This window comes from Caloenas nicobarica, chromosome 2 (genome assembly GCF_036013445.1).
Source record: "Caloenas nicobarica isolate bCalNic1 chromosome 2, bCalNic1.hap1, whole genome shotgun sequence".
NCBI lineage: Eukaryota > Metazoa > Chordata > Aves > Columbiformes > Columbidae > Caloenas > Caloenas nicobarica.
In genome coordinates this window covers 96657345-96685344 of record NC_088246.1, presented here as the reverse complement: position 1 = coordinate 96685344, position 28000 = coordinate 96657345, and the positions used below count along the sequence as shown (strand labels likewise).

The 28000-nt window shown below is 38.3% G+C and overlaps 1 protein-coding gene across 2 annotated transcripts in view; it reads left to right on the top strand.

The window, feature by feature from the left end:
* Positions 1–28000, top strand: part of MOCOS (molybdenum cofactor sulfurase) — a 228967-nt gene that overhangs the window by 159784 nt on the left and 41183 nt on the right. For both annotated transcript variants that reach the window (XM_065629343.1, XM_065629342.1), the window contains exon 6: positions 15782–15981. In XM_065629343.1, coding sequence (XP_065485415.1) covers positions 15782–15981 — 200 coding nt within the window. The remainder of the gene's footprint in view (positions 1–15781; positions 15982–28000) is intronic.

The window sequence follows — 28000 nt, the reverse complement described above, 5'->3', positions numbered from 1 at the left end:
TAGGAGGGGCCACTTCAGAGTTTCTGACCCCACTACAAGAAGAAATATATGGGAAGTTACATGAGTAGATTTGAACTTTATTTGCGAGATCTCCAACTCTGGTTTTGATTGTATTTGTGCAGAAAAATGTCTGCTCATCAGGTTCAGAGAAAGGGTGACTCTGTGGATGTTGTTCATATAGTGTGAGTTAGAAACAAGCAAGCAGCCTCACCACTGCTGGTACATGAAAGGTCTGGAGAAGAACAACAGCAAGAGAACAGAACCAATAGAGACAAACATGAAAATGCTTGAGCGGGAGGAAAAGAGGAAGGGTGACAGCCCTGCCAGAAGAAGAAACTCAACACAAAAAATTGTGCTGCTGAAAAGCTTAAGGGTAAAATATAAAACCTCAGTTGACTGTGGTAGCTCCTCCCTTAATCCACAAACAAGAAAGTGATTTATGAATGAGTTATTCATCACTAAAGCCTAATAAGAAAACTTTTTTTCCATTTTTTACTCATTAGGCCTTCTGTAGGAGTTACATTACATGGTTTTGACAGATGATATTTTATTGATCCTGATTAGTGTGTTTCTGCATGGGAGTGTGTGTATTTGGATCAGCAATCAGATACTTTTTATCTCCAGTTTCCTTTTGAGGCTGCTACTTTTCTTTCCAATAATTGGTTGAATTTTTCTTAGACATAAAGACAAGAGTAGATCCTTTAATAAACAGATGAGTTATAAAAAAATTTTTAAAATTTTAAAAAAGACGAAGAGAGAAATATTGTAAAACCAAGCCAAACTTGAGCTATTTCCGGAAAATAAGTAATTTTATATGACCTGGACACCTCCTTGAAATAGAAAATTAAACATAAAGGACGGAAATGCTATTGCAGTTGTCTAAGGATTTAGTCTTACATTCTAACACTTTTTTTTCCTAAAAGTAATAGTTTCTAAATATAAAATAATATTAACAACAATAATAAATCAGCTTTTCCCCCTTTGATTCGCTCAGTCCTTTGAATAAGCAAATGGACTAGGAGGGAGGAAGAGACTAGAACTGGTTATAATTTTCACTGGAGCGTTGTCTGAAGGAACATCTGTGCTATTGACATCTGTTGATTTTGATATAACATTTTATAGGAAAAAGCCTAAAATTATTCTGTTAGGTAATCTAGATATAGTACTTAGTATTTATTTCATTGTATTTTAAATGTATTACTTAAGACATCCTGCATTTCAGTATTCACAAAAGGTTTGACTTAATGGAAATGAAATATTTGAATATCTTTGAAACAAACATTTCTTTGAGGTTTTATTATCTGACAGATCTGAATACTTCAGCTTTCTTCCTGAGCCGACATTTGGAAAATATCACTACCATAGTTTTTTGTTAGCAGAATGCCATTTTCCAACTACCTTTAACGAAAGCGAGAATTCTGTAAAACAATAGCAGTCGAATCTGTATCCGAAACTAATTGACGATATATTTTATAATTGTAGCATATTTGATCTCATGGCTTTTACAAAAATGGAAATGCCCTTAGATAGTTCCAAGTTCTGAATAGCTGAAACTCAGCTCTAAGAGTAAAAGTGAGTACATTATTTAAAATACAATTCAGTGTAACTGCCAGAGAACATTCCTGATTTTCTTTAATAATCTATAAAAGCTGGAGGTTAATAAAAGAGGAGCATGCGAACAAGAAGGGGGAAAACTAAGGGCAGAAAAAAGAAGCTGAGAGTTATATAAATTGGAATTTATAAATTGAGAGTAGCAATACCAATCCATTAATTGAGTAACACCATAGGTGTGTAAAACCAATATATTTTTATGGCTGTGTTAAGAGGTTTTAAAGATATATTTTGCTCTCTGTTTCATAAATTAGTCTTGAGAATGTCTTCCTGTTCATGAAAGCAGAAATTCTCAAAATCTGGCTCTGGGCATTGTGCCATTTTGTGGTACTAATAGATAATTCTGTTCTGACAGGAAGAGTTTTATATAAATGTCCACTCAATAAGCAGCTGTGTGAAACAGGCTGATCCGGCCTCTGTCTTTGGGCCAAATACTCACTTTCTCTGCCACAAAACAAAATACAAAAAATAAAGAATGAAAACCCAATGGGGTGCATTCAGTTAGCATGGCAGAATTTCAGGACGTCTTGAAAAGGTGGGTCTGCGTCTCAGCAGCACAGAGGGTATGGAGAGATGTTCTTGCCGATTGCTGCCAGGGGGTTTTACAGCTGTAGAGGATCCTGTCGGCTTCCATAGGCTCTGAATACATCACTGAATAACTTGGCCTGCAAGGAACTGACATTAAACTGCTTGATGCCCCTGACACACACCTTCGTCTCTTTCCTGCACGTATATCAAGGGACAAAATCTGTGGGGGAAACTAATACCAGCCTAGTCAAAAAGCAAAAATAGCAGAGCAGGATGGTGATGCGTTTAACTTCTGTCTTACAGAATTTCTGCAGTTAAAATTATAAATCTATCATGCATACCCAAGTTTGGTGAATATAATATATGACAAGTTGTGGAAATGAGGGAAGAGAAAGAGCTGGATAAGATGTGGGAAACGAATTAATCCTCATGTTACAAGAAATTATGGTATGAGCTGATTCAAAGTTTGGTAGATTGCAGCAGAAAATGAAGGCTGTGGTTGCTGTCCCACAGTCAGAAATAACCAACACGCTGTCTTGTTACCAACACATCTTGTTATCTGCTCTGATAGAGAAAGCTTTTATAGTAGATCACATACTGAATTTGACAGCATCATTCCAATAAAGAAAGAAAAAAGGGAAGAGCTGTAATGAGTGTATTTGGCAAGACTTGTGTTGTCAAAACCTCTAAAAGAAAACTTCTGAGTTTTTTTTGATCAATTGGTTGGTTTGACCTTATGGATGAGCCAATATTGGGCAGGACCATAAAATTATAATGTTTCTGACCCCTCAATTTATAATACCTTCCTTTTTCCATTACTGTTTTGTGTTCAAGACAGGTGAAGTGTTCCAACTTCACCACTCCTACTGATCCTAGAAAAATCATGTGATTCATTGTAACTTGAGGATATTAATGAAGTTATTTCCTGAATGTTCAGAGACATAGAAGGAAAGAAGTACTTTAGCCAACATTTATTTACTTATCTATTTATTTATATATTTGTCCTCCAGCTTTATGAGAGGTGTTGTTTTTCCTGTCAAACATCCATATTGAGTTGGCATGTGAGAGAGAACTCTCTGGGACACTGGGGAGTCTTTCTTGCAAGCAAAATGCAAGTTTTCTATCACTTCTCACACTATGTGCGGGTTGTGGATAGTAGAATGGCTATTAAAAATAATTGATAAAACACAATACTGAAAAAAGAATAGAGAACAAGAGGTATGTCACATGTTAAGCCTCCTCATACTCTGGAGTGCATGGTCTTTAAGTAAGAAGACAAGAAAAGGCAAAATTGCTGACCATTATAAAAAAACTCCCAGATCAGTTCCAGACCACTGACGTCTCAGCAGCTTTCTGAAAAAGGACTTGCTATGTAGCTGTCAGTAGTGCTCTGCCTCTCCTGGGAAGTTCAAGCTGCCTGCCTGCCATGGCCACAGAATGCCAGCTTGTACTGCATCTTTCTGGTCTCTCTTCATAGTTGTATTGATGCCTCCTCATTTGATAAAGCTCTTTGGTTAGAGTCATAATGGGAGATATAGTGAAAGAGAACAGAGTAGAGATGCCATGTCACCATCCAGGCTAACTTTACCTGATAAAAGGTTCATCTGATCACTTCATCTATCCACTTCAGGACACCCTAAAATAGAATGACACACCAAGGTTGATGGGCTAAGAGTTGCTTTTTGGTATTACTGATTTAGGAAAATTTCCCTGCTGAAAACTGTTCAGTAAGTTCAAACTGCATTGCCGCGCATTTAAATTCACACTTCTTCATTATCAAAGTTTTCCTCTTGGGTTCACAGTCAAATGTTTGAACAGTTTGATTAATCATTCCAGTCCTGATTGGTCTGAAGTTAGCTGCTGTTTTGAGTTAGGTGTCTTGTATCTCTCATGAAGTAGCACCATAGGGTGATGAAGTTCCTGCAGGATTGTCTTCTGGAAGTGTAAGACCACCAGAGGCCTAGTCAGACCACAAAGGTTGATTCTAAAAAGACTAGAAGTTTGGGCATCCCAAAATAGCTATTCTGGTTAGCTCAGTTCAGAAGAGGATATTTATTGTATAAAGTCACCTAATAAACGAAATAGATGAAATAATAACCTTTAAAAGGACTGAGTCATTTCAACTGCAAAACAGAGCTCCCAACTGCTCAGCTAGAAAGACTAAGCCAAGGCAAGGTTATCTAAGAAGAGGTCTCATTGTGTGTGATTAAAGCCATTCAAGTTGTCTCATGTACTGAGTTAAGTATCTTTCAAGGTGGAAAGAAAGAGAGTATTAGATGAACATATGTCAACAAGTTTTTGTAATTCAAAGCTAAGGTAATAAAACAGATTCTTTGCTTCATGTTATGAAATTTGCATATCTCACGTTGTGCAGCATCTCTGTGTAACCAAAGGTCATGCAGCTAAGCTTGTGTCAACTTGATTTGCCAACGGTAATAACACTCAGTGTCTGTTAGGGATAGTAGCTGTATATACAGTGATTTATTTCTGAAGACTTATATTTCATGATGCTTTAAATATGAAGCTCTTTACATGGTCATGCTTTTCATTGATATTAATATTTCACTGGTGGGGCAAGAATGAAAAAGAAAGTAAAAAGGATTATCTGTGTATATATTTCCTTAAATTTATTTGTTCCTTGGTAAAGCCCCCAATATATTCTGAATATTTTGATTTATCAAGTAAGAAAGGGACCTGTTTCTGCATTTGATATTTCTTTGGCAAATATTCTGCATCAAAGAAAGAAAGAAGCATATAGCAGATAATACTAAGTAAGCAGAAAACGTAAAAAGAGCGGTATTTCTGATTTTTCCCTTCATTGGCCCTGATAGTGTTCTTTAACATCTTAAAATATGGATCTCATAAAACAGTCTGAATAGCAGTAGCCAATATTACCACTTTAGTAATATTGTATCGGGAAGCAAGAAAAAGCATTCAAAAAATTGAGACCTCCAAAGAAACCAGAGAAGTAAAATGTATTGGTTTATTGTTATGTCTGGTAACAAACGATAATAGAGGCTGAAGCACCATGAGGGAAGGAACAAGTGAATCTTGTCCCCACACCCCTCGTGAGTGTTGTAGCCTCATCCGTACTTGGTGGGAAGGGAACCTCTGCCATCTTGGCCTTCTCTTCCTCACCTGAAAAGGGGAGCTTGTGAACTCTGCTCTAAGCTGGACCTTCCTTTCTATAAAGCCTTGCTGTTATTAAAAATATCTGAAAATTATTTTTCAAGCCATTTTTAATGTTTGTGTTTACACCTTAACTGTGAAGTCCCTCACTTGATACAACAGCAGCAGCCCCTGCTCTTTTTCCTTCACTTCTGCAGAGCTCAGGTGTCGTGAGTTGCTGTGGGAAAAGGCCGGAGCTTCTTCAGCGCATACTACCCCATTTCTCCTCCCTAGTGGTGACTCCCTCTGAGCTGGTAGCATTCATCCTTCAGTGATGCCTTGCTCAGATCAGTGTTTTCTTTCAACCTTGTCTGAGTCTGTCTTCGGAGGCAGTTCTCTAGTTTACCGTAGATCTTGATTTACAGCATGAGACAGCAAGTGGTACACATAAGAATTGCTCGTCTTAAAATACTTCAGCACTTCTGAACTGAATTTGAAGCACAGATTCTGACTGATTTATGGTGTTATAGCTTGTTGAAGCTGATGATGTAATGCCAAGAGTGGTTAATTCTTTCTGAAGCACACTACTTACAGTCTTTAGAAGGAAGCAAAAATGAGAATAAATTACTTTATAATATTCATATTTTCTACCTTAGGTTTCTCTTCCCATCTTGTTTTTAATAGATCTGCACACTGAGCTTGCAATTGATTAAAATACCTATCCCGTGCTTACAAAATTACAGATGTTTGGTCTTTATCCACCACACTATCTTACTACTCATCACCCCCATGTCTTGGAGAGCACACTATATTTTAGGTGCAGCTCATTTCAGAAGCTCATAGGAATGAACCATGTCATAAAAACCTGTCAAAAGTTAACTTATGACAGCCAACACTGCAGGACATTTTGCTTGTAAAAACACTGGTACTCATTTTGCTTGTAAAAACACTGGTACTGTCTTACAGAGGCTATTGCTGAGTGGACCACAGCAATGGCTGTACTTTCAGGTACTGGCATCTCACTCTTACTGAACGCACTCTTGAGAACTGGGACTGGGACTGTAATATCATTGCTTGGACCTGTGTGTTGAGAGTGTGCAGCACTGTGGCAAAGGGGCCATTATTGCTCTCTGTTTTTCCTTTTGCTATTTGTGAAATTTTATGTGTGTTCACTCATCTCACTGTCTCACAAACCTCACCAATGACCCTGAAAAGATCTGAGCCTGCCACATCCAGGTAGAAGAGATGGCCACGTGAAGGAAAGCACGTCAGTGGGTTACCCTTCGGTCCTCGTAAGAGCAGAGAGTGATGTAAAGCAGAGTTAATGCTGTGACCTTGGGGCAGGGTTGATAAAAATGGCAATAAGAAATCAAATAATTCAGGGGCTCCCAAATGTTTGGCTAAAGGTCTCTCATGTGGTGTTAATGCAGATATTTATTAAAACAACATTTGCCTGTTTCAAAAGCTTGGGACAAGTTCTGATATAACTCAGTTTAGGATGAAGTCCAAGAATCCTGAATGCTTTACAATATTGACTGCATTCTTCCTTATGATTAAAGCATCAAATAAAGGAAATTTCAAAGCAGTTTTTAGAATTCATTGTAGATGCTTTATTACCCACATTTCATGAATGACACAGTTTGTTCTCTCCATGGTAGCTATTATTATAATAACATTACCCAGCAGAGACCTAGTGTGAGAATGCAAAACAAACAGCAAAGCATCCTTTCAGACTATCAGAAAATTATGAGTATCAATAAATCTAAAATTTCACTAAGAAAAATATTATTCCATTAATAATAATGGCTAGGGCTTATTTTACCAACTTTCAATACTCCTGAATGTTACAGATGCAGAATGGAAAAACTGAGTGCATTTTTATCTTGTTCCATCAGTAGTCAACATCATGCCTTAGAATTTGTTGTCTGGAAACTTTTATTTTTCTGTATCGTATTTCTTGGTTTAATTAAATGAGCTTGTGGTGTTTCCTGTGTTTCTGTTATGAGCAAGTTCTGTAAAGCTTTAGAAAGTGTAGGATACAAAGGCTGCACAAGAGCAGACACGGAGCATCCCTAGTACTTCATACACTGGCAGCCACAGCCCTGGTTCAGAGATTGTCAGGGAAAGTGAGGGAAGGTGTCTGTGGGGGACTACGGTGGGTCCGTGGATTCCCTGATGGAGAGCATGGAAACAGAGATCAGCCTTGAAGATATTAAAGCCTACCCGTGAGAAAGATGGGAGTAAAGGAGTATCCGGAGATATTAAGGTGTACCCATGAGAGAGAAGGGATGTACCCATGAGAGAGAAGGGAGTAGAAGAGTAACATTGATGATAGGAAAATTAGCCAATGAGATGTTACTGCTGTAACTTGTAACCAATAGTGAAGAGACACATGAATTGGTAAAACTGTATAAAAATGCACTTGTGGCAATAAATGGCATCTACTACTTTCATCCTGGAAGAACTTGGTCTATGTCGTTTGCCCGTCTCAACCGCGACAGGTGTCCAACCAATATCATCAGGCAGGAAAAACCTGGAATGCAAATTGATATGCTGCCTTGGGCACCAAAGTGTTTCACCAACAAACAGATTCCAAAACTGTTCCATTGAAAGGATAGCTGATGTAAAACATGTAGGAAGGTAGAGTCAAAGCAATGGGTTCTGAAGTATGAGGTTTGAGTACATGATTACCCATTATTCTTCACCTAATACAGGCACGGTGAGCTTTGAAACAGAACTGATTTATACCCTAGCAAGGCTTTAGATTGGGATCTGTCATTTTATGGAGGAAAAAAAAAATAGAAGCTGTCTGGGTTTTCAGAATATTTTAAAGAGTTCTCTTGATGCTGTGAGAGAGATTTCCTCCTAGGAAAAACACATTTGGTTTTATCTTTATATTCAGCTTATTTTTGGTACAAGTTGTTTGTCTCCATTGGTCTGCATCCCCCCTTCAAGGGAAAACAAAAACAAACAACCCACAAAAGTGCAGGGCCATTAGAAAGTCATGAGACCATCAAGTAGTACTGGTGACTGAGTCTTACAGAAAAGTTATTTGAGGAAAGAATTGTACTTAACTGCAGACCTGATGAAAGTATCATAGTCTCTGGCTGAGCCGAAGATAAGAAAGGTTTTCATCCTACTATGTTGAAGTGATTAGAAAGTTGTTGCTGACTCAAATAAGTAAGTAAAGAAATGTTCATGCAAAGTCAGTGCTGAATTAGTCTTATTGACTTGAAAACATAAGACCTACTGCCACATCTTACATTGTCTAAATCTCCATGACTGTAGCTTTGAGACAAAGGAAGAGTTTTATGCTCTGCCTCATATTAGCAGTCTGGCTGTTGAGAGCTGAAATACCAGGACACAAGCAGTAGTAAAGCTTTTGCATGCTGACTTCAAGGAGTTGTGCATAGCAAGCTCCATTAAACAAAGGACAGAGCCACTTTTATAATAATGCAGAAAACAGGCCTGTATGTTACATTCAGATTTCTAAAAGCTACCGGGAGAATTCATGTGCTTTTATAATACAGGCTTCTCTTGCATTTAGTCCTTAAGAAGACAGAATCACAAGTAGCTGTTCTGCTGGACTGAGAAAATCCTTGGGAGATAAAGCCTTTAGAAATAAAATATAAGTGTCTCATAAATGCGTTCTTTCGGGGACGATTCTGTTGTTCTCACAGAAACTTCTGTGGAGTCGTGTCACCCAGCACTCTGGAGATGTGATTTGAATGCTGCTTCCATGTGGTGTGCAAAGCATTCCGCCTTTTTAAGAAAGCCTCCCCATTCATCTTTTCTGTTGCTGGTTTTATGGTTTGAAAAGTCATTCTGAAATTATTTCCTCTGCTGAGTATGGCTTGGGCTCACAGAAGAAAAAAGGAATGGACAGACACACACACCACCTCCCCCAGCTCGAAAAAGAAATCTCACAAAAATAGCAAACAGTAAATTGAATGTATCTTACCTGGAACTTATTTGAATTATTAGATAGTTCTCAGTCTAACAAGCAGTTAACCAAAATTGAATTGTACCTGTAATTAAAACAGTTATACTAAAAGTGAGTCAGCCAGCTGGCATGTACAACTTCCTCTCTCTCACACTACTTTCAAGAAATTTAAAAAAAAATGACAGTGTTCCTCATTAAATTTTTGAAAATTAGGAGCTGCTTCATTCAGAATCTGCTGCTCATTTTATTCAGAACAAAGACTTCTAACTTCCCTCACTGTGTGAAAATAGAGCTTGAATTAGCTTCTCTAAAGACGTGGGAGATGGGGCATCAAAGAGCCTTCTGTTCATTAAGATAAACACCGAATACGTGTTTCATGTTTGGTTTTGGTATAATATTTTGAATAGAGGATTAAGTAGTTGCTTCCCACAGTCTTATACTATTGAGATGGTGCAAGAGAAGGAGGAGAATAAAAGGATTTGAGCTATTATGCAAAGAATTAGTGTTTAGCGAGTAAAAGGTCCCGCTATTACCCATTTAATTCTGCATGGATTTAGTAGTGTTGAGAGTGTAATGTGGCTCTCCACTTTGGACACACAGAAAGTACACAAATAAGTTGCAAGAGTCCATCTATAGTTTCAACCTGGACGTTGGTCATGTGAGATGGATTCTTGCAACTTAATTATGTCCTTTCAAACAAAACTGTTCGCTTTTCAACAAAAAAATGGGTTACATAGTTTCATAACTGAAATTTCCTTTTTATGTAATTCTTTCTGTTAACTTCAGAAAGAAGCCTGCTCTAATCTATGCATGGCAAGGCATTATTTTTTTGGAAGTACAAATGAAATCTGGGGACACGGATTTTTCCTTTCTTGCTCACAAATGCAGTCACTTCAGTTGCAGAAAGGGTCACGGTCCACCCCACTTTGTGGTCCCCAAATCAATTTTTATTGCATGTGTTTTATAGAACAAGCTGATTGGACTGTTCATGTGAGTCAGTGTGAATAAATGGGTTTGCAATCTGTCAATGCCTTATGAATTTTCTGTGTGTGGATGATGGATGGTTTTATGAATTTGCTGATAAGCCAGTTACAGTGTTTTATGTTGTGTTTTAATGAACTAGATTTGCTAATGGTTATGACCAATATCGGAATGGTATTGCATTAGAAGAGCTCCTTTCTGTTGTCTCCAAGGAAGTGTTAATGCACAAACTTTAATGCTTAAGTTCCAGGATGGGCTCTTATACCCTTAATTCTGTATTTAAAAATAATGTTTTGTTGCTGTTAGCCATCTTGTAAGCTCATTTTCATGTACTTTTGATTTCTATTCTGTTTATTTTATTGTTAAACTATCAATTGTAGCTGCTTAAAAGTTACATATTTTTTTTGATATATTTTTTCCTCTAGGCGTTTGCTACTCCTCACTCTGGGAGACAGGCGGTATATAGATTTGGTCTGACTAAGGACAGCTGTTCTCATAATTTAGGGGAAAAAAAACCCCACATTAGGAATGTATATATTTAATATTTTTATTTATGAATGTAGGGACCTTGCAAGGGGACAAGTGATCAAGGTATCTTACTAAGCTGATTATATTTTCTTTTCATTATTTGCTCTTATAGTATTGTATTTATAACATTTCAGGGTTGCACTTTGGGGGCAGAGGGTTGGATCATCATATGAATATTTCATTTTTGTGTTCATAGTACTTTGTTTGAAGCAGGATTGCTAAAAAAAAATAGCAGTGGTTAGAATACATTTTTAAATGTGGTTTTAAGCCAAAGCACTCAAATTTGCAAAGGAGGTATATGAAGCTATCACTAGGAAGTTCATCCTCAAGAGGTGTTTTTAGGGAGAATAACACTAAGTAGGTGACAGACTTCAGTCAGAGACACTCAGTTCTATGCATAAAAGAACACCAAAAAAGCCGAGAAATGAATCTCCATGTACGCTTCTTGGAGGAAGTAGAAGAAGGAGTCAAAATGTTTGTTAGGATTTACAGGTTCCATGGCTTCGTTAGCACATCGAGTCATAGGTCCCACATGGCGATCTGTCTTGTTTGGGATTTATTAGGAGGTGGCTACATCTTGGTTTCACTCCCTGCTGATTGGTTTCCTGAGATTTCAGCTCCTCAGTTCTCTGCCTCGTTGCTATCTGTTGGGAATGCTGAAGAATAATGCATCACATTCGTCTTTTTCTTATCCAAAGATACATGTGAGTTTGAATTTACTGAAATAACAGAGAATTTGTTCATGTAAACCTCAATTTCTGTGGGTTTTTTTCATAGCAAGTTAGAAGAATAACTGTATATTTGATTTATGGCTCTCTTCTTCCTTATCTCCAGTATTTAATTCCTCATAATAAGAGAGGTAAGAACTGTGTTTGAATGCAGATCACAGAGGTTTCTGAGTACAGCCTGAAACCCTTAAGCACCAGAGCTTTCATTCTGGAAGCTCAATTTCAGTCTCTGCTTTATCTTAATCTCTTTATTCAGAATATTTTATAGATGTTGACATATGCCTATCTGTCTCTGTCTACAGCTATTTCAGGAAGAACTAACATTTTAACATTTGAGCTACTGAAATCATGGTTGTTTCAAAGAGGAGATCATATGCCATTACATGTTTGCCATTTACGTAATGCAAAACCAGGCCTATACTGACTCAAAAGCATTCTGTACTGAATACTTATTGGACATATGTGTACCTCATATTTCTCTGATTAGATAGATTCCACTGGAAAAATAAAATCTTACTGTATTTTGCATATAACAAATAGATAATAAGACAGAAGTAATGGAAATACAGGACGTTATCACCAGGCAAGCCAGGCAGTGATGACAATTGTGCATAGTTTGAATGCACATAGTTTGAACCCTCTTGTAAATGTGAAATAACTTACCTTTTCCAGATGACTGAACTGTCCCACAGTCTCTATGAGGAGACATATGAATACGTGCAATTCCTGTGGAAGAGCTGACATAGTAAATTTATCCGTGGGTTTTCCATACTGGAACATTACCAGTTTCCATAACAGTACCCAAATAGAAGTACAAAATGGGATGGTAGGTCTGAAACCATGCTAATCTGTCAGGATGTAGTGTACAAACACACATCGATAGTATGAGATTTAACAGCATCTCCATAGGTTTGCTGGAGTACTTTGCCAAGGAGGTTCATACACAAAAGTACAAGTTTTCTTTGTCAACCTCTTCTCCTCAATAACTTTGCCACTGGAAAAAAAAAAAAAAATGGCACTCATTGTGGCAACAAATAGTATGAAAAAATGAGGCGCTGTTGGGAAGAATTAATTAAACGATCATGTCCAGCTTAATTTAAAGTCAAAACACACACATAAAGACAAAGTAATAAATGGCATATTAATCCACAGAAATGCAGGAGTTTCCCTTTTGACAGGGAAGTCCTTAACATTTCTACCATGGGAAGAAGTAATTAATGAGAGCATTCTTTGTGCTGAATGTGTTCCTACACACATAAATACAGTGAATGGTAGTAGATAGACTTCAACTGGTGTAATTTAGACTACATCAGATTCATTCTGATCCAAATTACAGAACACATAAATATTTCTTCATTTTAAAATATTTTTTGGGAGCAGCCAGATGCAATTCACCTTCATGAAAAAATGCAGTGATAAGGAATAAAATCCATGAAGTGACAGAGAGTCAGGGCACTTGAGTCCTACCCAGCACCTTCTGAAGATGAAGCACTGATGATTTTTCTAAGCTATAAGTCTTCCAAGAGGCGTAAGGTGTGCCACTTCTTTCGTCCCCAAACAGGCAGCTAGGGAAGCATCTCCAAGTATTCAGAGTTAAGGAACTGGGCATAAAACCAGAGTTCTGTATAGAGAGAAGATAAAATCCAGGAATGCAGTAAGGTAATAAATACCAATTCAACCATAATATAGAAAATTACCTTCTAATTTACCTTAGAAAGGCTCAGTTAAGCAATGACATTTATTTTTGTCACCCCAAATATGAGACTAGATGCAATAATGCAAGTCCTTAGATCATGTTAGAGACCAAAGATTTGTTCTGGTTTTTATTTTCTCTTCCTCATATTCTTTTCCCTAATAGAGAGAGGGAGATGAGGTAAGCACTGGATTTATGCAGGATACAGTAGAGATAATTTTGTTTAGCAAACTAAAAATAAATCACAACTACTTACTGAATATACCTCTTTTTCTGTCAGAACAAAATTCAGATTGCTGGCATTTATTTCACAGGGTTTTCTGTGACATCAAACCTAATCACAACCTATTCTGCTACTTTAAAATGCAGGACCCTGGCAATGCTGCATCCGCTCTCCAGTCATAGGGCAGCAAAGTAACTGCAGGCATTTGGTTTTGTCAGAATAAATAATTAAGAGGCTCATCATTTTCTCACTAATGAACAAGGAAATGTGATTTAGCAACTTATAAAGAGAATGGCTGAAGACAATATAGAAATGATAGCAGGATGATTGCTGTGAATGAGACTGAAATTTCTGAATAAGAGATTTCTTCAACAAGACACAAGGACAGTAGTTTAATCTTCCATTTAAAAATTCCTGCCAATTTGGAAAAGCTCTAAGTCAGGAGATTACAGACATCTCAGAAGCTGGCAAAACGGTCACTTTCTGGCAAATGCTGAGAAATAACTTTTTTTTTTTTTTTTTTACAATTTCAAGTCTCTTAAGTTCTACCAAACAATGACTAGGACATCTCTGACTAGGCTATCTTTTATTCTCATAGATTCTGAAAATACAAATCATCTTTCAGACGAAAATGTTCTACAGATGCTTGCCAAGTTTACTGTAGCTATCATCTAGAAATTGTACTGATTAGCTTCTGGCAACATTCCTTGGAAGTGCTTTGCATCTTAGTATCTCATTAAATATCTTATTCCTCTTTATTATTCTTTAGCATGAAAAAATGTACTTCCACCTGATATCTAATCTGTTTCTTTGCTTTTACTGTCCGCTCTCCTAGCTTATCTAAAGCAGATAGCACATAATATAGAAACTTGAAGAAAAGTGGAATAACAGAAATTGCTGTAATTCTTCTGTTGTCAAGAAAAGAGTATCTTATTTTTTCCTTTATATATATTCATAAATGACACGGTCTTTTTATGAGTAAAGGCACACAGGCCAACAAGCAGATTACGAGATTTCTGTCCAAGGGCAGTTATATCAGACTGCAGAAGTTTCCAGATACTCAGATATAAAAAAGGTATGCAGGGAAGTGTGAGATTCATAGTTATGCAGTTTTTAAAAAGAAAGCCAAAGAAAACATCAAACATCTTTTTAGTTACAGAAATGTTCATGTACCTCAAATAAGAACTGAACATTACAAGAGATACTCTGGGTCTAAAACCCAGGCAGAAAAATCCTGTTCTACTTGAAGAGGCTTTTGAGGAAATTATTCTTTCCATTATTTTTTTTTTCCATATGATGTAGACCCTCCATAGTGCAATGTATAGAATCTGTAATATAAACTACTTTGGATTTTCAGCCAAAATTCCAACTGTCTCCGGTGGAGATTTGATTTGGTTTAAACACATCATTAACCTTCAGGTGTCTCCCCCTGTTTCTTACAATATTTTGAGATCATGTTGTTATCTTCTAATTGTCTTCCAGAGAGATGCAAATTCATAGGTTTTCAGTTTCTACTTTAAAGATTACTTGTACTTTTCCTGTTCCATATGATAAATTACTGTTCGATTAAGGTTAGCATTAGGGTTATTCCTCTTCTTATACCATATTTATTGTCAAACCCAGTTACTTGCCTCCCGTCAGTGTTTTATCCCAGTGAATATCACAACCTACTTCTTCATTTCAGATTACATATGTTCTCCTTTGACTGAAATGGCTGGTTTTGTATCTGATTCTTATGTTTTAGCTTCCTGCAGAGAATCAAAATATCCCCTAAGCCAATGGCGACTATGGGATATCATCCTATGGCATATCCTCTGAGCACAAGAATAAGAAGCTGTTTCGCTAGGGACATCTAACAGAGACATAAACTCCTCTCAGAAAGCAGAGACGTAGAAGATGTATCTGTCTGTCAGGAAGTCCTGTAGTTCTCTTTTCCAAACTCCTCAGCAAATAGATTGCATGGGTGTAGTCAATGAGGCATTCACAACATCCTCTTTCTTTTTCTTCTGCAAAAAGAACAGCAGGCTTGGAAGAATATTTCTTTGGTATTCAAGTAAATTCCATTTAGACTAACACTTTTATTTGGAAATTTCATTTTGAATTGTATTATTTTCATTTTGTCTTAGAAATAGCGATTTGCTTTCTATGCTGTACTAGAATTGATGCCTCGTTCCCATGATCTCCAGAGCCAGATCTGGAGCAAAACTTGCTTTTCAAATTAATTGTGCCAGAATGTCTTAGTGATATGTATAGGCTGGAACTATCAATGTTGTAATGCGCGTGAATCCATTTCAGTGCAACATTAGATTTCTACAGTAGATTAATTGTAGATAAATCCTTGGTGCAACAGTATTTCTGAAGCAGCTCTGTGCTAGTTATCTCCCAGCTGCACCATTCTGAAAAATCATCTGACATGTACATTCACTTTTCTTTTGTAGGTGGAATGGAGAAAATAAAACAACATACCTTTGCATTAGCTCACTACACCTATACTGTGCTGTCTACCTTAAAATATGCCAATGGGGCTCCTGTAGTACGTATTTACAGCGATACAGATTTCAGCAATCCTGATGTCCAGGGTCCAATCATTAATTTTAATGTGCTCGATGAAAATGGAGAGGTGGTCGGATTTTCACAGGTATGTTTTTCTCTTGCCTGAACTGAGTATTGTGTTTATATTTTAAGCATATTCACAACGAGTTCTTTATCCTAAAGGAAATATTTTAACCATAGTGATCCCTTTGAGGTTTTGGTTTTGTTTCTTTGTTGCTCTGCATAATATTTACACACCCTACTACTGCAATAAAGCATTAGAAAGAGAATCCAATAAGTAGTGCTAGCACAATGCAAAGTACATAATAGCCAAAGCAAATATCTTACAGATTTAATACTCTACGCACAGGCTGTTTGAAAGTGGGCTGTTTTAACAGGGTGCACTGACTAGGCAGTTTGGCTTCTTTGACTTCCTTCTCTAGAGTACTCAGAACTGGAAATTAAAGAGCAAGCCTAGAAAAGCTGATATAAGACACTGCCTTGAATCTTTGACATACAAGTGAAATCTGACCTCAGATTATTGCAGTCACCCATGAAGGCGTTCTCTTTTCAGTTCTAATAATTGCATTCTTTTAATATTCCTGAGGAAGCACTGAATAAAATCGAATGGTCAGTGTAAGGAGTGAGATTCAAGCCCAAAAAGTCCTTAAATGATGTCTTTCTCAACAGCTTTCTCTAGCCTTTGTCCGTCAGGTATACTGAAACTTTATGAAATGAAGCTCTTCTACCTTCGGTAGAGAGGTAATGGCGTATGACCATAATCATGTGTGACCGTGCACCATGTAGGCAGGGTGTGACACAGGGTAACATAGCTCTCTTGCTCATCAGCATAAGTTAGAAAAACCACAGTGCTCTAGTTTTGCTTAATTTTTCTGGTTTTCATTGGCTGGTGATTGAATAAGCCCACAAGTCAAATTCAAGAGTATGACCTTGACTTTTTTTAAAAGATGTCAATAACTGGCACCATCTGTCTCAGCAACTGCCTCCCTCTGCCAGCAGTAGTGGCAGAGCTGTGTTGCTCTTGGAAGCTGATCGTTCTGGACCATTAGGGAGAGAGTGGGAGTGCTGCGAAAGGTGTTCCTCAACACTCCTCTGCCTGAGAGGAGACGAACCGGTTACTGAGGGGAATGCAGACACATGTCTATGACAATACAAGAGGAGATCCATATATACACAAGGGAGAATAGAAGTGAAGCAGTAACTTTCTAGCCTGTTAATATGAAGTTTTACAGCTATCTTTTTAAGGCACATACCACAGTGATGAACATGAGATGGGCAAATGTATAGTATTGGAAAAGCTCATCTTCCCATACGTCTTTTTTTGGACTGTGCTACCAAATAGTCTGAAATAGCCGCCACATTTCATTTCAAAGAATTCCACGTTTTAGGAATGAATTTGTGTGGCAAGGTTCAGAAAAAAATTGAGATATTAGCACAGCTGGGCTGGTAAAACACTCTGCAAACACTCTCATTTTGCTTCTGTCCTTCGGTTAAAACCAAAACCTTTATTTGCACTTCTGATTTCCCTGATTTCTTAATAAAAATTGCTCTTGCCTGTTTCACTTTTACGAACTTCACTGTACCCTCAAAGAAAAATTATTTTATAGTCTTATGCCTCCTTTGTGCCTGTTTGCTGCAATGGCTGCTCATAAAAAGCTTCTTTATTGATCTGTATCATCTGGATTGTGCTATTCACCAGATTCTCGCCATTTCTGATGTGGGTATATAGAACGAAGAAGTATAAAGTTTTGAAATGCATACCAGTCACATCTGCAGTGTCTGTTAGATTACTTTGTTTAGTTAAAATAACGTGCAATTTAATGACTTTTAGAAATTAATAAGCAACAGCACTATTCTTTCCAGAGCTATAATACATATGATATCTATATAACTGGCTTCTTTATGGAATGAAATTCTTTCATAGACATTTTATAGCAGTTATGGGAGAGAAAAATATATGCTGCTTCTTTATTATTACAAAGAAAACACATACAGCAGAGACTAAACTTCATCAAACTGACAATATAATCTCATCTTCATACCTGTATGCATGTGTAAGATAGGTTTATTTGTATCAAAGTTAAATCCCATACTTCTGTTAATGGTTTAGAAATGAAATGGTGTCCTCTAGTTTGGTCGTGTCTGTGATCCGCACGTTCATGTGGATTCACTAGAGAGTCTCCAAATGCAATCTGGTGAAGTTAGCAGGACACAGTTTCAGAACACTCCTGGAAGACATTTTGGGGAATTTTTAATGAAGGGAAAATTGGATGAGATTTCTATCTGACATACCTACCACTAGTGGACACCAATTAATGACTCAGGTTGTATTGCAGCTAGTATATTCAAAGAGAAATGACAGAATGTCCTATTCTTTTATGGAATCACAGAATCATAGAATGTCTTGAGTTGGAAGGGACCCACAAGGATCATCGAGTCCAACTCCTGTCCCTGCATGTGACGACCCCACAGTTCACACCATGTGTCTGAGAGTGTTGTCCAGTCTCATCTTGAACACTGTCAGGCTTGGGGCCATGACTGCCTCCCTGGGGAGCCTGTTCCAGTGCTCCACCATCCTCTCGGTGAAGAACCTTTTCCTCATGTCCAACCTAAACCTCCCCTGGCACATCTTCCTACCATTCCCTCAGGTTCTGTCATTGGTCACTAGAGAGAAGAGTTTAGTGCCTGCCCCTCCTCCTCCCCTTGTGAGGAAGCTGTAGACCCCGATGAGGTCTCCTCTTAGTTTCCTCTTCTCCAGGCTGAACAAACCAAGTGACTTTAGCCGCTCCTCATATGGCTTCCTCTCCAAACCCTTCACCAACTTCGTAGCCCTCTTCTGGACACTCTCCAGTAGCTTAATATCTTTTTTATCCTGTGGCACCCAGAGCTGCACACAGTGCTCCAGGTGAGGCCGCACCAGTGCAGAGCAGAGCGGGACAATCACCTCCCTCGCCCAGCTGTCAATGCTGTGCTTGATGCACTCAGGACACGGTTGGCCCTCTTGACTGCCAGGGACACTGTTGGCTCACGTTCAACTTGCCATCAACCAAAACCCCCAGATCTCTCTCTGTGGAACTGCTCTCCAGCATCTCGTCCCCCAGTCCGTATGTACAGCCAGAGTTACTGTGTCCCAGGTGCAAAATCCGGCACTTGCCCTTGTTGAACTTCTTGCGGTTGGTGATTGCCTGGTTCTCCAATTTGCCCAGATCCCTCTGCAGGGCCTCTCTGCCCTCGAGAGTGTCTATAGCTCCCCCCAATTTTGTGATAGCCCATCTATAATTAATTACTGATAACCAGGCATTCATCCACTTCTGTTTGTCCTTCTGACAGGCACTTGTTATGTGCCCTTTGCATATTAGAGGGCACAATGTGGCTGAACATTAGCATTTGGTACCCTGAAAAGGATAATATGACTAACTGATTCCAGAGAAAATATTATGTTGAGGTTTGGAGTGGTTTATTTGGAACAGTTCAGATTGGCAAGAAAGGCTTCATAAGTAGACAGTGTCTTCAGAGGATACCAAGCTTACATTTAAGCCTCAAGATTTACATAATTTACATGATATTCAAAACTCTGAACTAAGTCCAAGATATTTAGGATGTGAAAGGCATGTAGTGAAATACATTACATTTAACACTGCCACTGAAAAATGAAAGCAGGGAAGAAATTATGTCTTTCATCCATGTAGCATTTGGGACGGAAAATGTTCTACCTGCTTCTATTGTTGAAATCCATTTCTCACTATTATCAGAATTTAATTACCAGAGCTAGCAAGATTGTGCCACTAAACACAAACATGCTTGAATTACATACTTGGGGTCAATTGCACCAATAGGAAATAGCCACAGTCTCAGATTCATCCTTGAGTAAAACCTTCATTGCAGCACTCAAGATCAAATAAAGACACTTCGTTAAAATGAGACCCACAAGTGAAACCATACTATGATTGCACTTTCTGGGACAGAAACATTTTTGACAGCCTCCTGTCCCAGTATATATGGTATAGAAAACTCGGATGTTAAGAAGTGATAAGTTGGGAGTGAAATAATTATGGAAGTTGAATTGCTATCACTTTATCATTTAAATGTTTCTTTGTGATTATTGAAGGGTATATCTGGTTTAGAGTATTGTATTTGGAATAAACTTCCTTCATATACTATATGTATCATTTTTTTAGTTGACAGTTTAATTACTGGTTTAGTTATTTTGCTCTAAATGGTAACTAAAACAATTAAAGAAGAGAGACTTTCAGGCTCCAAATACCAATACTCACTCAAAAGCTTTGTTTTTTCTTCAGATTTTTCATGAAATATTTCTTTATCTAGGAATAAAACTACTACAGTTTTTATATGTCCATAAACCTCTTGTCTTTGGGCACTAAAAATACATTAAATTTCCTTCATTGAGCTGCACCAACTACTTCCCATGAAAATTATTTCCATCACTAAAGCTGTGTTTTAGACTACTATTGGTAGTAATTTGTTCTTGAAATTACTTGGGATGATACCTGTATTCTTTCCACACAAGCTGCTTGTCCTCTGCAGTAGCACGCCTGTCATTTTATGTTATGTGTTTATTTGCACTACAGCACCAAAAAGCCCCGATTATGAACAGGGCTTAAACTATGATGAGTACTTGACAAGTCCAGGACATAAAGATGACCTTTATGCCAAACAGCTTCTTCATATATACTTGTTTAGTCAGAAAGGATAATTCTCCAGCATTATAGTTTTTGCTATTAATGAAGTGTGGACAGATGACAGGCTGGTGATTTTGAAAGGTGAGAAAGTGCAGCGGTAGGGACGAAGGGCCTCTGCTAAGTCAGTGGTGCAGGATGGAAGCAGCAGAGTTGACATTAATGCAGCAGGTTGTCAATCTTCTGCTTCTTTGGGAGGCTACCAGGAAAAGAAGCAATTAGCCCTAGATATTAAAGGGTGTTTGTGATGCCACAAAAATGGGGTTATGTATATGCTCAATACTGAGCTAATACTGCAGACTCTTCACACAGAGAATAACCATTGGCTCATTTATTAATAGTGAATATCTGTAGTCCTCAGAATATATAATGTCATGTATTTATACATCCCCAAGTCCTTCCTTCCTTGCTCATCTCTGAAGTGCTGTTTGACAGCAACAACTCAGTTTCACTTTGCATCCTTGTCATCTTTTTTATCAAAAGCTTGCATATGACTCTGTGAGGTTCCAGCCTGTTTTGAATGCCAAAGAGGAGATGGAAGAGCTGTAAGGGAACAACATTGCTTTGAAACAACAATCATCCACACAGAAATGTGAATTTCTTACAAATAAGGTCAAAGTGCTATTATTTTAAGTTTTCCTCTTTGTTCTGATAGGAAGAAGAGACCTGTGAAAAGTTCTTTGTACATTCAGTAGATAATTGCAGAGTAATTTTATAATCCTTTCACGTTTCATTCTGTAAAGTCAGTTTGGGAGCTGAAAGAGGTGAAAGGGGTAAGAGGCAGAGATGGGCAGAAGGAATTTCGCCTAAAACATTGCCTGAATTGTCTGCCCTGGAGAGCTCTTACCCAGCCACACCTTCCGGTTCAGTGTTTTCTGCCCTCAGTGAAAAATAGCACTTCCTTTATCAAACTTTTTATTTTTTATTTTGGTCTTCTGAGACAATATTTTTTTTCTTCTGTGTGTCATGGACACACAAAAAGTGAGCAAACCATCATAACTATCTTTTGAAAAATGGCCATCATTTCAGTTGTGGATTACCAGATCTCTTTCCCACTCTGCTTTTTCACACTGCCTGGAGCCTGAAGCTAAACAGAAGTATATTGCCATGATTGTCTCACCTGCAAAAATTCCCTTGGTGTCCATGTATGCTTGCCACGCCTCCTAAAAATCCTGTCAGGCAGGGAACAAGCACCAGTCCATTAGCAGTCTCAGCCTTCTTGCCTGCCACATCTCACTTGTGTGTGATAGACAAACTGCTATAACAGGAATCAGCTGCCAAAGACAGAATGTAAACATTTGGTTTGCCTAAGGAAGGCTGTTCTGCAGTGTTGCATATGGATGAGTTTTGCCTCTCAAGACTGAGAACCCTGCTCAGATAGATTACGATCAGTTTTGTCTAGGAGCCTGCATTAGCATGTCCTGCCTCACTCTCATCAAACCAGAGAAAGTGAAGGGAGGTCTAGACTTTGAGCTTGTCTTTCTTCATCCATTTCTCAAGAAAAAAAAAAAAAATATCAACACTTCTTAGCAGATAACTTCCAGTGTGTGTCCCTTCAGCAAAAATCTATAATGCAATTTGATGACTGCTCTTATTATGGCAACTGCCCACTGTGTCACCCACTTTCCTTCTATCTCAACCTCCCCTGAGTTAATGTAAGGATAAACTCAATGATCCACTATTGATTTTTTTCCTTTCCTGCTTTTATTTTCTATCATTCTGAAGTGAAGACCAGGGGCTTAAATCTGAATGTGTGGCCCCAAATTACTTAGATGTAAGAACAGCCACACAGGACCTCACCCTGGCACCTTCTCTACCCTGGTAGCGTCTTTCTGCCAGTGTTCACATCATAGCAGTATAAGAAGAGGACAAAACCAGAATGAGACTCCCACTAGAAACAAAAGAAATTTGTTTTCTTTTTAACCCCATTTATCCTTCTGCATCCAAAGCATCTTGTAGCAGTGAATTGCCTTGGAAGCAGCGTGACAACCAAGTCAAACTCATCCCTGTGGTTTGAGAAGACGTGGAGGGGGAAAATTAGATCTTAGAACTGCAGGGGCTCTAAGAGGTTACCCATAATCGTTGTGTGTCAAGATTGGATCATCTTTACCTGAATATTTCCACAGCCTCCAGAAGCAGTTCGTTCTAGAACTTAGCTGTATTCACTATTACTGAATATTTCCTAATGATTAACCTAAATTTCCCACAGTGCAGCCGAAGTCTGTTATTTTATGGACTGGGCAAAGAAAGAGACACCAATCTGGGCAGGAAAGCAAAAAAACCTGATACTTCAGCCATGAGAGGCAGAGGAGAGTTGGACAAGCAGTCTGAAATGGTGTTGTATGGGAGAGGTGTGACCAGGGAAGAGACAGTGTAATATAAGCAGGTAGAAGTTATTCTGTTTGCATTTGGACAGGTCTGCAAACAGAAGTAACACAGGACAAAGTGGTGTGAGGCAGGATGGGAAATGCACATAGAAGTAGTTCCTTAACTAAACATAATGGTGATAGCCAGTTCTGGAAGCACCTTCATATTGTGAGTACTTTCTTTGCTTTAGTTTCACAACGTGATCTTTTACGAGCTTCCTTTTCCTTCAGTGATATTTCAATAAATTTCTTATCTGGACCTGGATCAGTGGCCAGGATCTGGCAATGGCCAGGTGAAATCTCCTCCTGCTGTAGTGTTTCAGTGTCACCTTGAGGGATACAATGTTTGTCTTCCCCACTTATTCTAACCTCACAGGAGTGGAGAGGAAATATGTTAAATACTGGCAAATCTTCAGATATCAAGTGGCGGATACATTTGTATATACACACAGCTGTTTGAATACATATTCATATCACTACTTGTCACTGCATGATAAAAGGGACGGTGCAATACCTGTAGTGGGCAGATTTCTTGAAATAGTTGCTGTTTGTGTCTTAGATGGAACCACTGGTTTCACTGGTAGATTAGCTCCAGTGCACTGTACATCTGGCATACAGGTACAGAATTAGAGCAATGACAACATGCAAATTAGGAGAGTGGGAAAAAAAAAGGAGCTGAAGCACTTCACATGCACAGGAAGCTGTTACCAGATCAATTTGATCAGATTGCTGACCAAAGCCTGCTTGGAGCTATCAGTACTTGTCTGGAAATTCATACCATGTCCCTACAGGAGAAAGTGGGTTGCTGTTAAGCAACAGTGAGGGATAATTTCAATTTTATTTAATCTTTGTGAAATAAATCTTCATAGGAAGTTATTAAGCAGGAAATCTTTGTTGTTCTTCAAGCCATAATCCTTTTATGTTTTTTCCATCTGTTACTTTTGTGTAAAACAATCATTCAGTTTTGCAGGTGGAAAGTGCAGCATTTTTTCATCTGAGGCAGAGAAAATGGAAATCCAGCATTTATTAATTCCAGCTAAGAATGTCTGTGCAGAGATGGTCAAACAACTTTTAGTTCATTACACTAATGCTTTTAGAAGCATATCTACTCATATTAATTTTGATGACTCAGGGAAAGAAAAGTGTTCTTAACATGCCTAATGGGATTTTTGGCCATCTTCCCAATAGCTACCTAAAAATTGCTGGGGTGATTGCTCACTATTGATTTTAGCTATAGATTTAGCCATTGATTTCAGGAAGCCAGGGCTGTCAGAGGGACCAGCACGATAGAATGCAAACAGTATTACAAGGAGAAAAAGATTGTTGTGAAGATTTCTGTTGAACATCCACTAATTTCCTTGGTTCTAATTAGTTTCCAATTGCACTGTGGATGTCTGGTAAGCAGGGAGACAGCAATGCAGCAAACCATACTGGCACGCCAATAAATGGCACCTTGTTGCTTCAAACTGGCCAGAAGTGCCATTACAATCTGGATCTTTGCTTGTATTTGATTTCATGGCACTGGTCACTCAAAGACAACCCTTACAATCAATGGGCTCTCTAAGTAGGGGTTTACTGACTGAGTGTGAGGAGATGTTGTGCTTGAGAGACTCACTGTGATAACTGCAAACCTAGTTAGTAGGTAAAGAAGATGTCTTCTTGCTGAAGAAGTAGTGGCAGAGTACAGGCTGAGTTGCTTTCTGTAATGTCTCAGTTGGGGTGGAGACAAAGACACATGTGAGATAGTGTGCTTGAAAATGTCTGCTATTAAACTGCTCATCAGAGCTGGTCAAGGTTAGAAAATTTCCTGAAAGGCTAGACTGAAGGTGTTGCCTGACGCTGACACTTCTCTGGAGTGTCCTTGCATGTTGCTAAGGAAACTGGAAAGGAGATGAAAGAAAGATACTTGTAGTTGTTCAGATGAAAGAATCTCAGATGCATGAGGGAGGCTAAATATTTTCTATTTAGAAATAGGGCCAAACAGTGGCTATAAACTACAGACTTTTTTACACAGGGGAGAAATGTAAAAAGAAACCACATGGTAGCAGTGAAAGGAGTGCACTTTTGACAGCCTCTGCTGGATTCCTTTTTTTCTTGATCTTGGTAAAAGCAGATCAGCTGCTTTTGAACACATGCAGCATCCAGTTTCAGTCACCATCTGAATTCTTTGACGACAAAGAGAGCCTGGCTCCACCTTCTCTATTACCTTGCTTGTATCTTCTTGCACCATACACAAATCCTGTATAGGACCACGTATGAACATAATTAAAATAATATTTCAACACAGTCCATCAGGGGATTTCAACCCTACAACCTCCTCGTGGTTTATTATCCCCATTTTCAAGAGATAAATACAGACAAAGAAGGATTTAAGTGATTTAAGAGAAAGAGTGAAGGTGGAGAGGATTCTGACTGGGACATGAATTAAATCTATGATGTCACTAGACTTTCAGTATCATGCACTGCACCTTTTTATTCCTAGGTGTTGTTTCCACTTGTATTAGTTTACTACATTCCCCTTTAACCTTCTTTATATGAGTTTTTAGCCTTCTTGTTACCAGTCATAGCTTAGCCTTCTGTGTTGTTTGCCTCTGGCTTTGACTTCTCTGACTAACAGCAGTCTGACCCAAAGCCTTTAGCCTATGAAATAGCTGTGGGTGCACAAGGGGATGCAGAGATACAGACCTTTTCCTTTGACTCACAAGGGAATGCTCTGCTGAAGTCAGAGTAAGGAAGCCACAGAGCGCTTGGGTTCCTTTGCTTTGCTTTTCTTCCTGGAATCCATCCTTTCCTTGATGTCATTGTATCAAACCAGATTTTTGTTCTCACTGAATGCAGTTTAAAAAAAAAGAAGAGAAAGCTAGGAGAAAATGTCATCGGTTGGAGAGGCCTGTGGCCATTGAGATGCCAAATCAAAGAAAACCAAGGTGTTCAGCCTTCTCATTCGCCTTTTCAGCTTCAAAGAGCTGGATCTTGGGCTCATGAAGTGTAAAGAAGATCCAAATAAGTCCATGGCCTGATTCACCACTTGTGCTACAGAGAAGAAAAAAGCAGTTGAAAAACTGTGAGATCGTCCATTAACAATCAAGCCTGTGTTTCATTTCTTCCCTATTGCCACTCCATCCCCATAGTATCTTCTAGCTTCTGGATAACAGAAATAAAAAATTATTGTTACTCCTTTAAGCATGGAGGACCTGAGGTTTGCTATGTATATGGCATCTTCTAAGTGAGGATTCCTGAGAACGGCAACACACATATACTGAATTATGCTGATGTTTCCAGCCTGCTTTTCTCCCATCAAGTCTTACCTGATATTTGACTGTCTTTGAAACCAGCAGATAAAATTATCACATCAACCGCAATTTTCCTGATAAGATAGCATTTCCATTATGAGGACACCTGAGTTTGGCAATTTCAGTAAATTTCAGTATCTCTGGCTAATGCTTCACTGTCTTCTACCAAAGGAGTTTTGGTCAGAGTGAGTGATGAATGGGTGTAGACTGAAGAGACATTTACATCCACTCTCCAATTAGTTTAAACCATTGTCATCAACTAGAGACGTAATGAGGAGGAGAGGATCGGATTAATCAATACAGTGGGAACCTGCCCACATAGAAATTCTTTCCTTGGGATGGGAAAAAATGCCTCTCTTGCAGAAAACCATGCAGTTAAACCGGTTTAAGTATACTGTAACTCAGCTAAAATGCTTTCTTCCTCCTACTAAGTGATTTGGAAACAAATGCTGATATATTTTTTTTCTTCTGACCTACTTCTTATTAAATTGTATTAAACAAGATTAAGTATGCATATGCACTTACATCAGCAACAACATTTCACAGTCAAATGCTGGATGACAGAAAGAACTAGCTTATTTTCTCTCCAATTCCATGCCATGAATCAGTGAATTAATTTACCAGTGGATGTGGAGAACAGTGTCATGAAGCCTGTTTTATAACCAGCCATCAGTTCTGTGCAGTGAAATTCTTCTAATGAGCAAATCCATCAGACAAACAAACTGCTCTAAAATTTGGGCATTGTAGAAAGTATAACGAGAAGTCCCAATCCCGGTTCCTGAACAACAGTACCTGCCAGTACTGACTTATGTGATTTTGGGTTTTTTAGGACACTTCATGATCTATTATAAGAAGTTCCTTTATTCATGTGAATAATCCTTGTGATATTCAGTAAAATAACTTGCACAAATAAGAAGTACTTGCTTGAGTAAGGACTACAGAATTGGATCCTGTGGAATGACTTCAGCAGAGGTTCCTAAAGAATCCATCCTTCTTAGTGAAGAGAGTGAGTTAGTTGATTAGAAATAATGCAAAACTGTGTGCTATTTGTATATATTTACTGTCACTTAGTATATATCTACCTACAGTATCATTATTTCAGTGGAGCCTGTAGCCAAAGAAAAGCTTATGCCTTTCAGCTGACTGCCACAGAGGCCCTGCAGTGAATGGACAGCAGAAATCAGTCATTTAGCAAAGGCAGAAAAGTCACCAGTGCAGCTGCCTGACAAAGGTTGGGAAATTGGAACACGCCAGAACTGAATTTATTTTTGGAGCTGTCCAGCTGCTGAGTGTGAACTAAAATACAAAATATTCAGAGGGGACTATTGCAGATTAATGCATTAAAACCAGGGGGAAAAAAACCCTCTCCGCTTCAGTATTTTTCATATTAAAAGAAATGTAATAGTGTTTATCAGATAGAGTACTATGAAAAAAATTCCTCGCTTTGAGCATTTGGACAATCTGGCAACACTAAATGAAGGCTCACTGTGGAAGGCAACTGTGCTTAAAATAAAAATTATCTCTGGGGGAAAAAAAAAAAAAACAACAACCATTTTAAACATGGATTTAGATGAATTCATCCATGTGTGTTTATTAAACTTGAAGACCACAAACTTGAAGTGCAAAAAGCACCTTTTGTGTGTCAAAAATCAAGATGATCTGACATCAGAAGTGTTGTAATATGAAGCAATCTACAGGGCTTGGCCCACAGGAAAGAGCTTCAGAGAAAGGAATGAATGCAAAGGGGT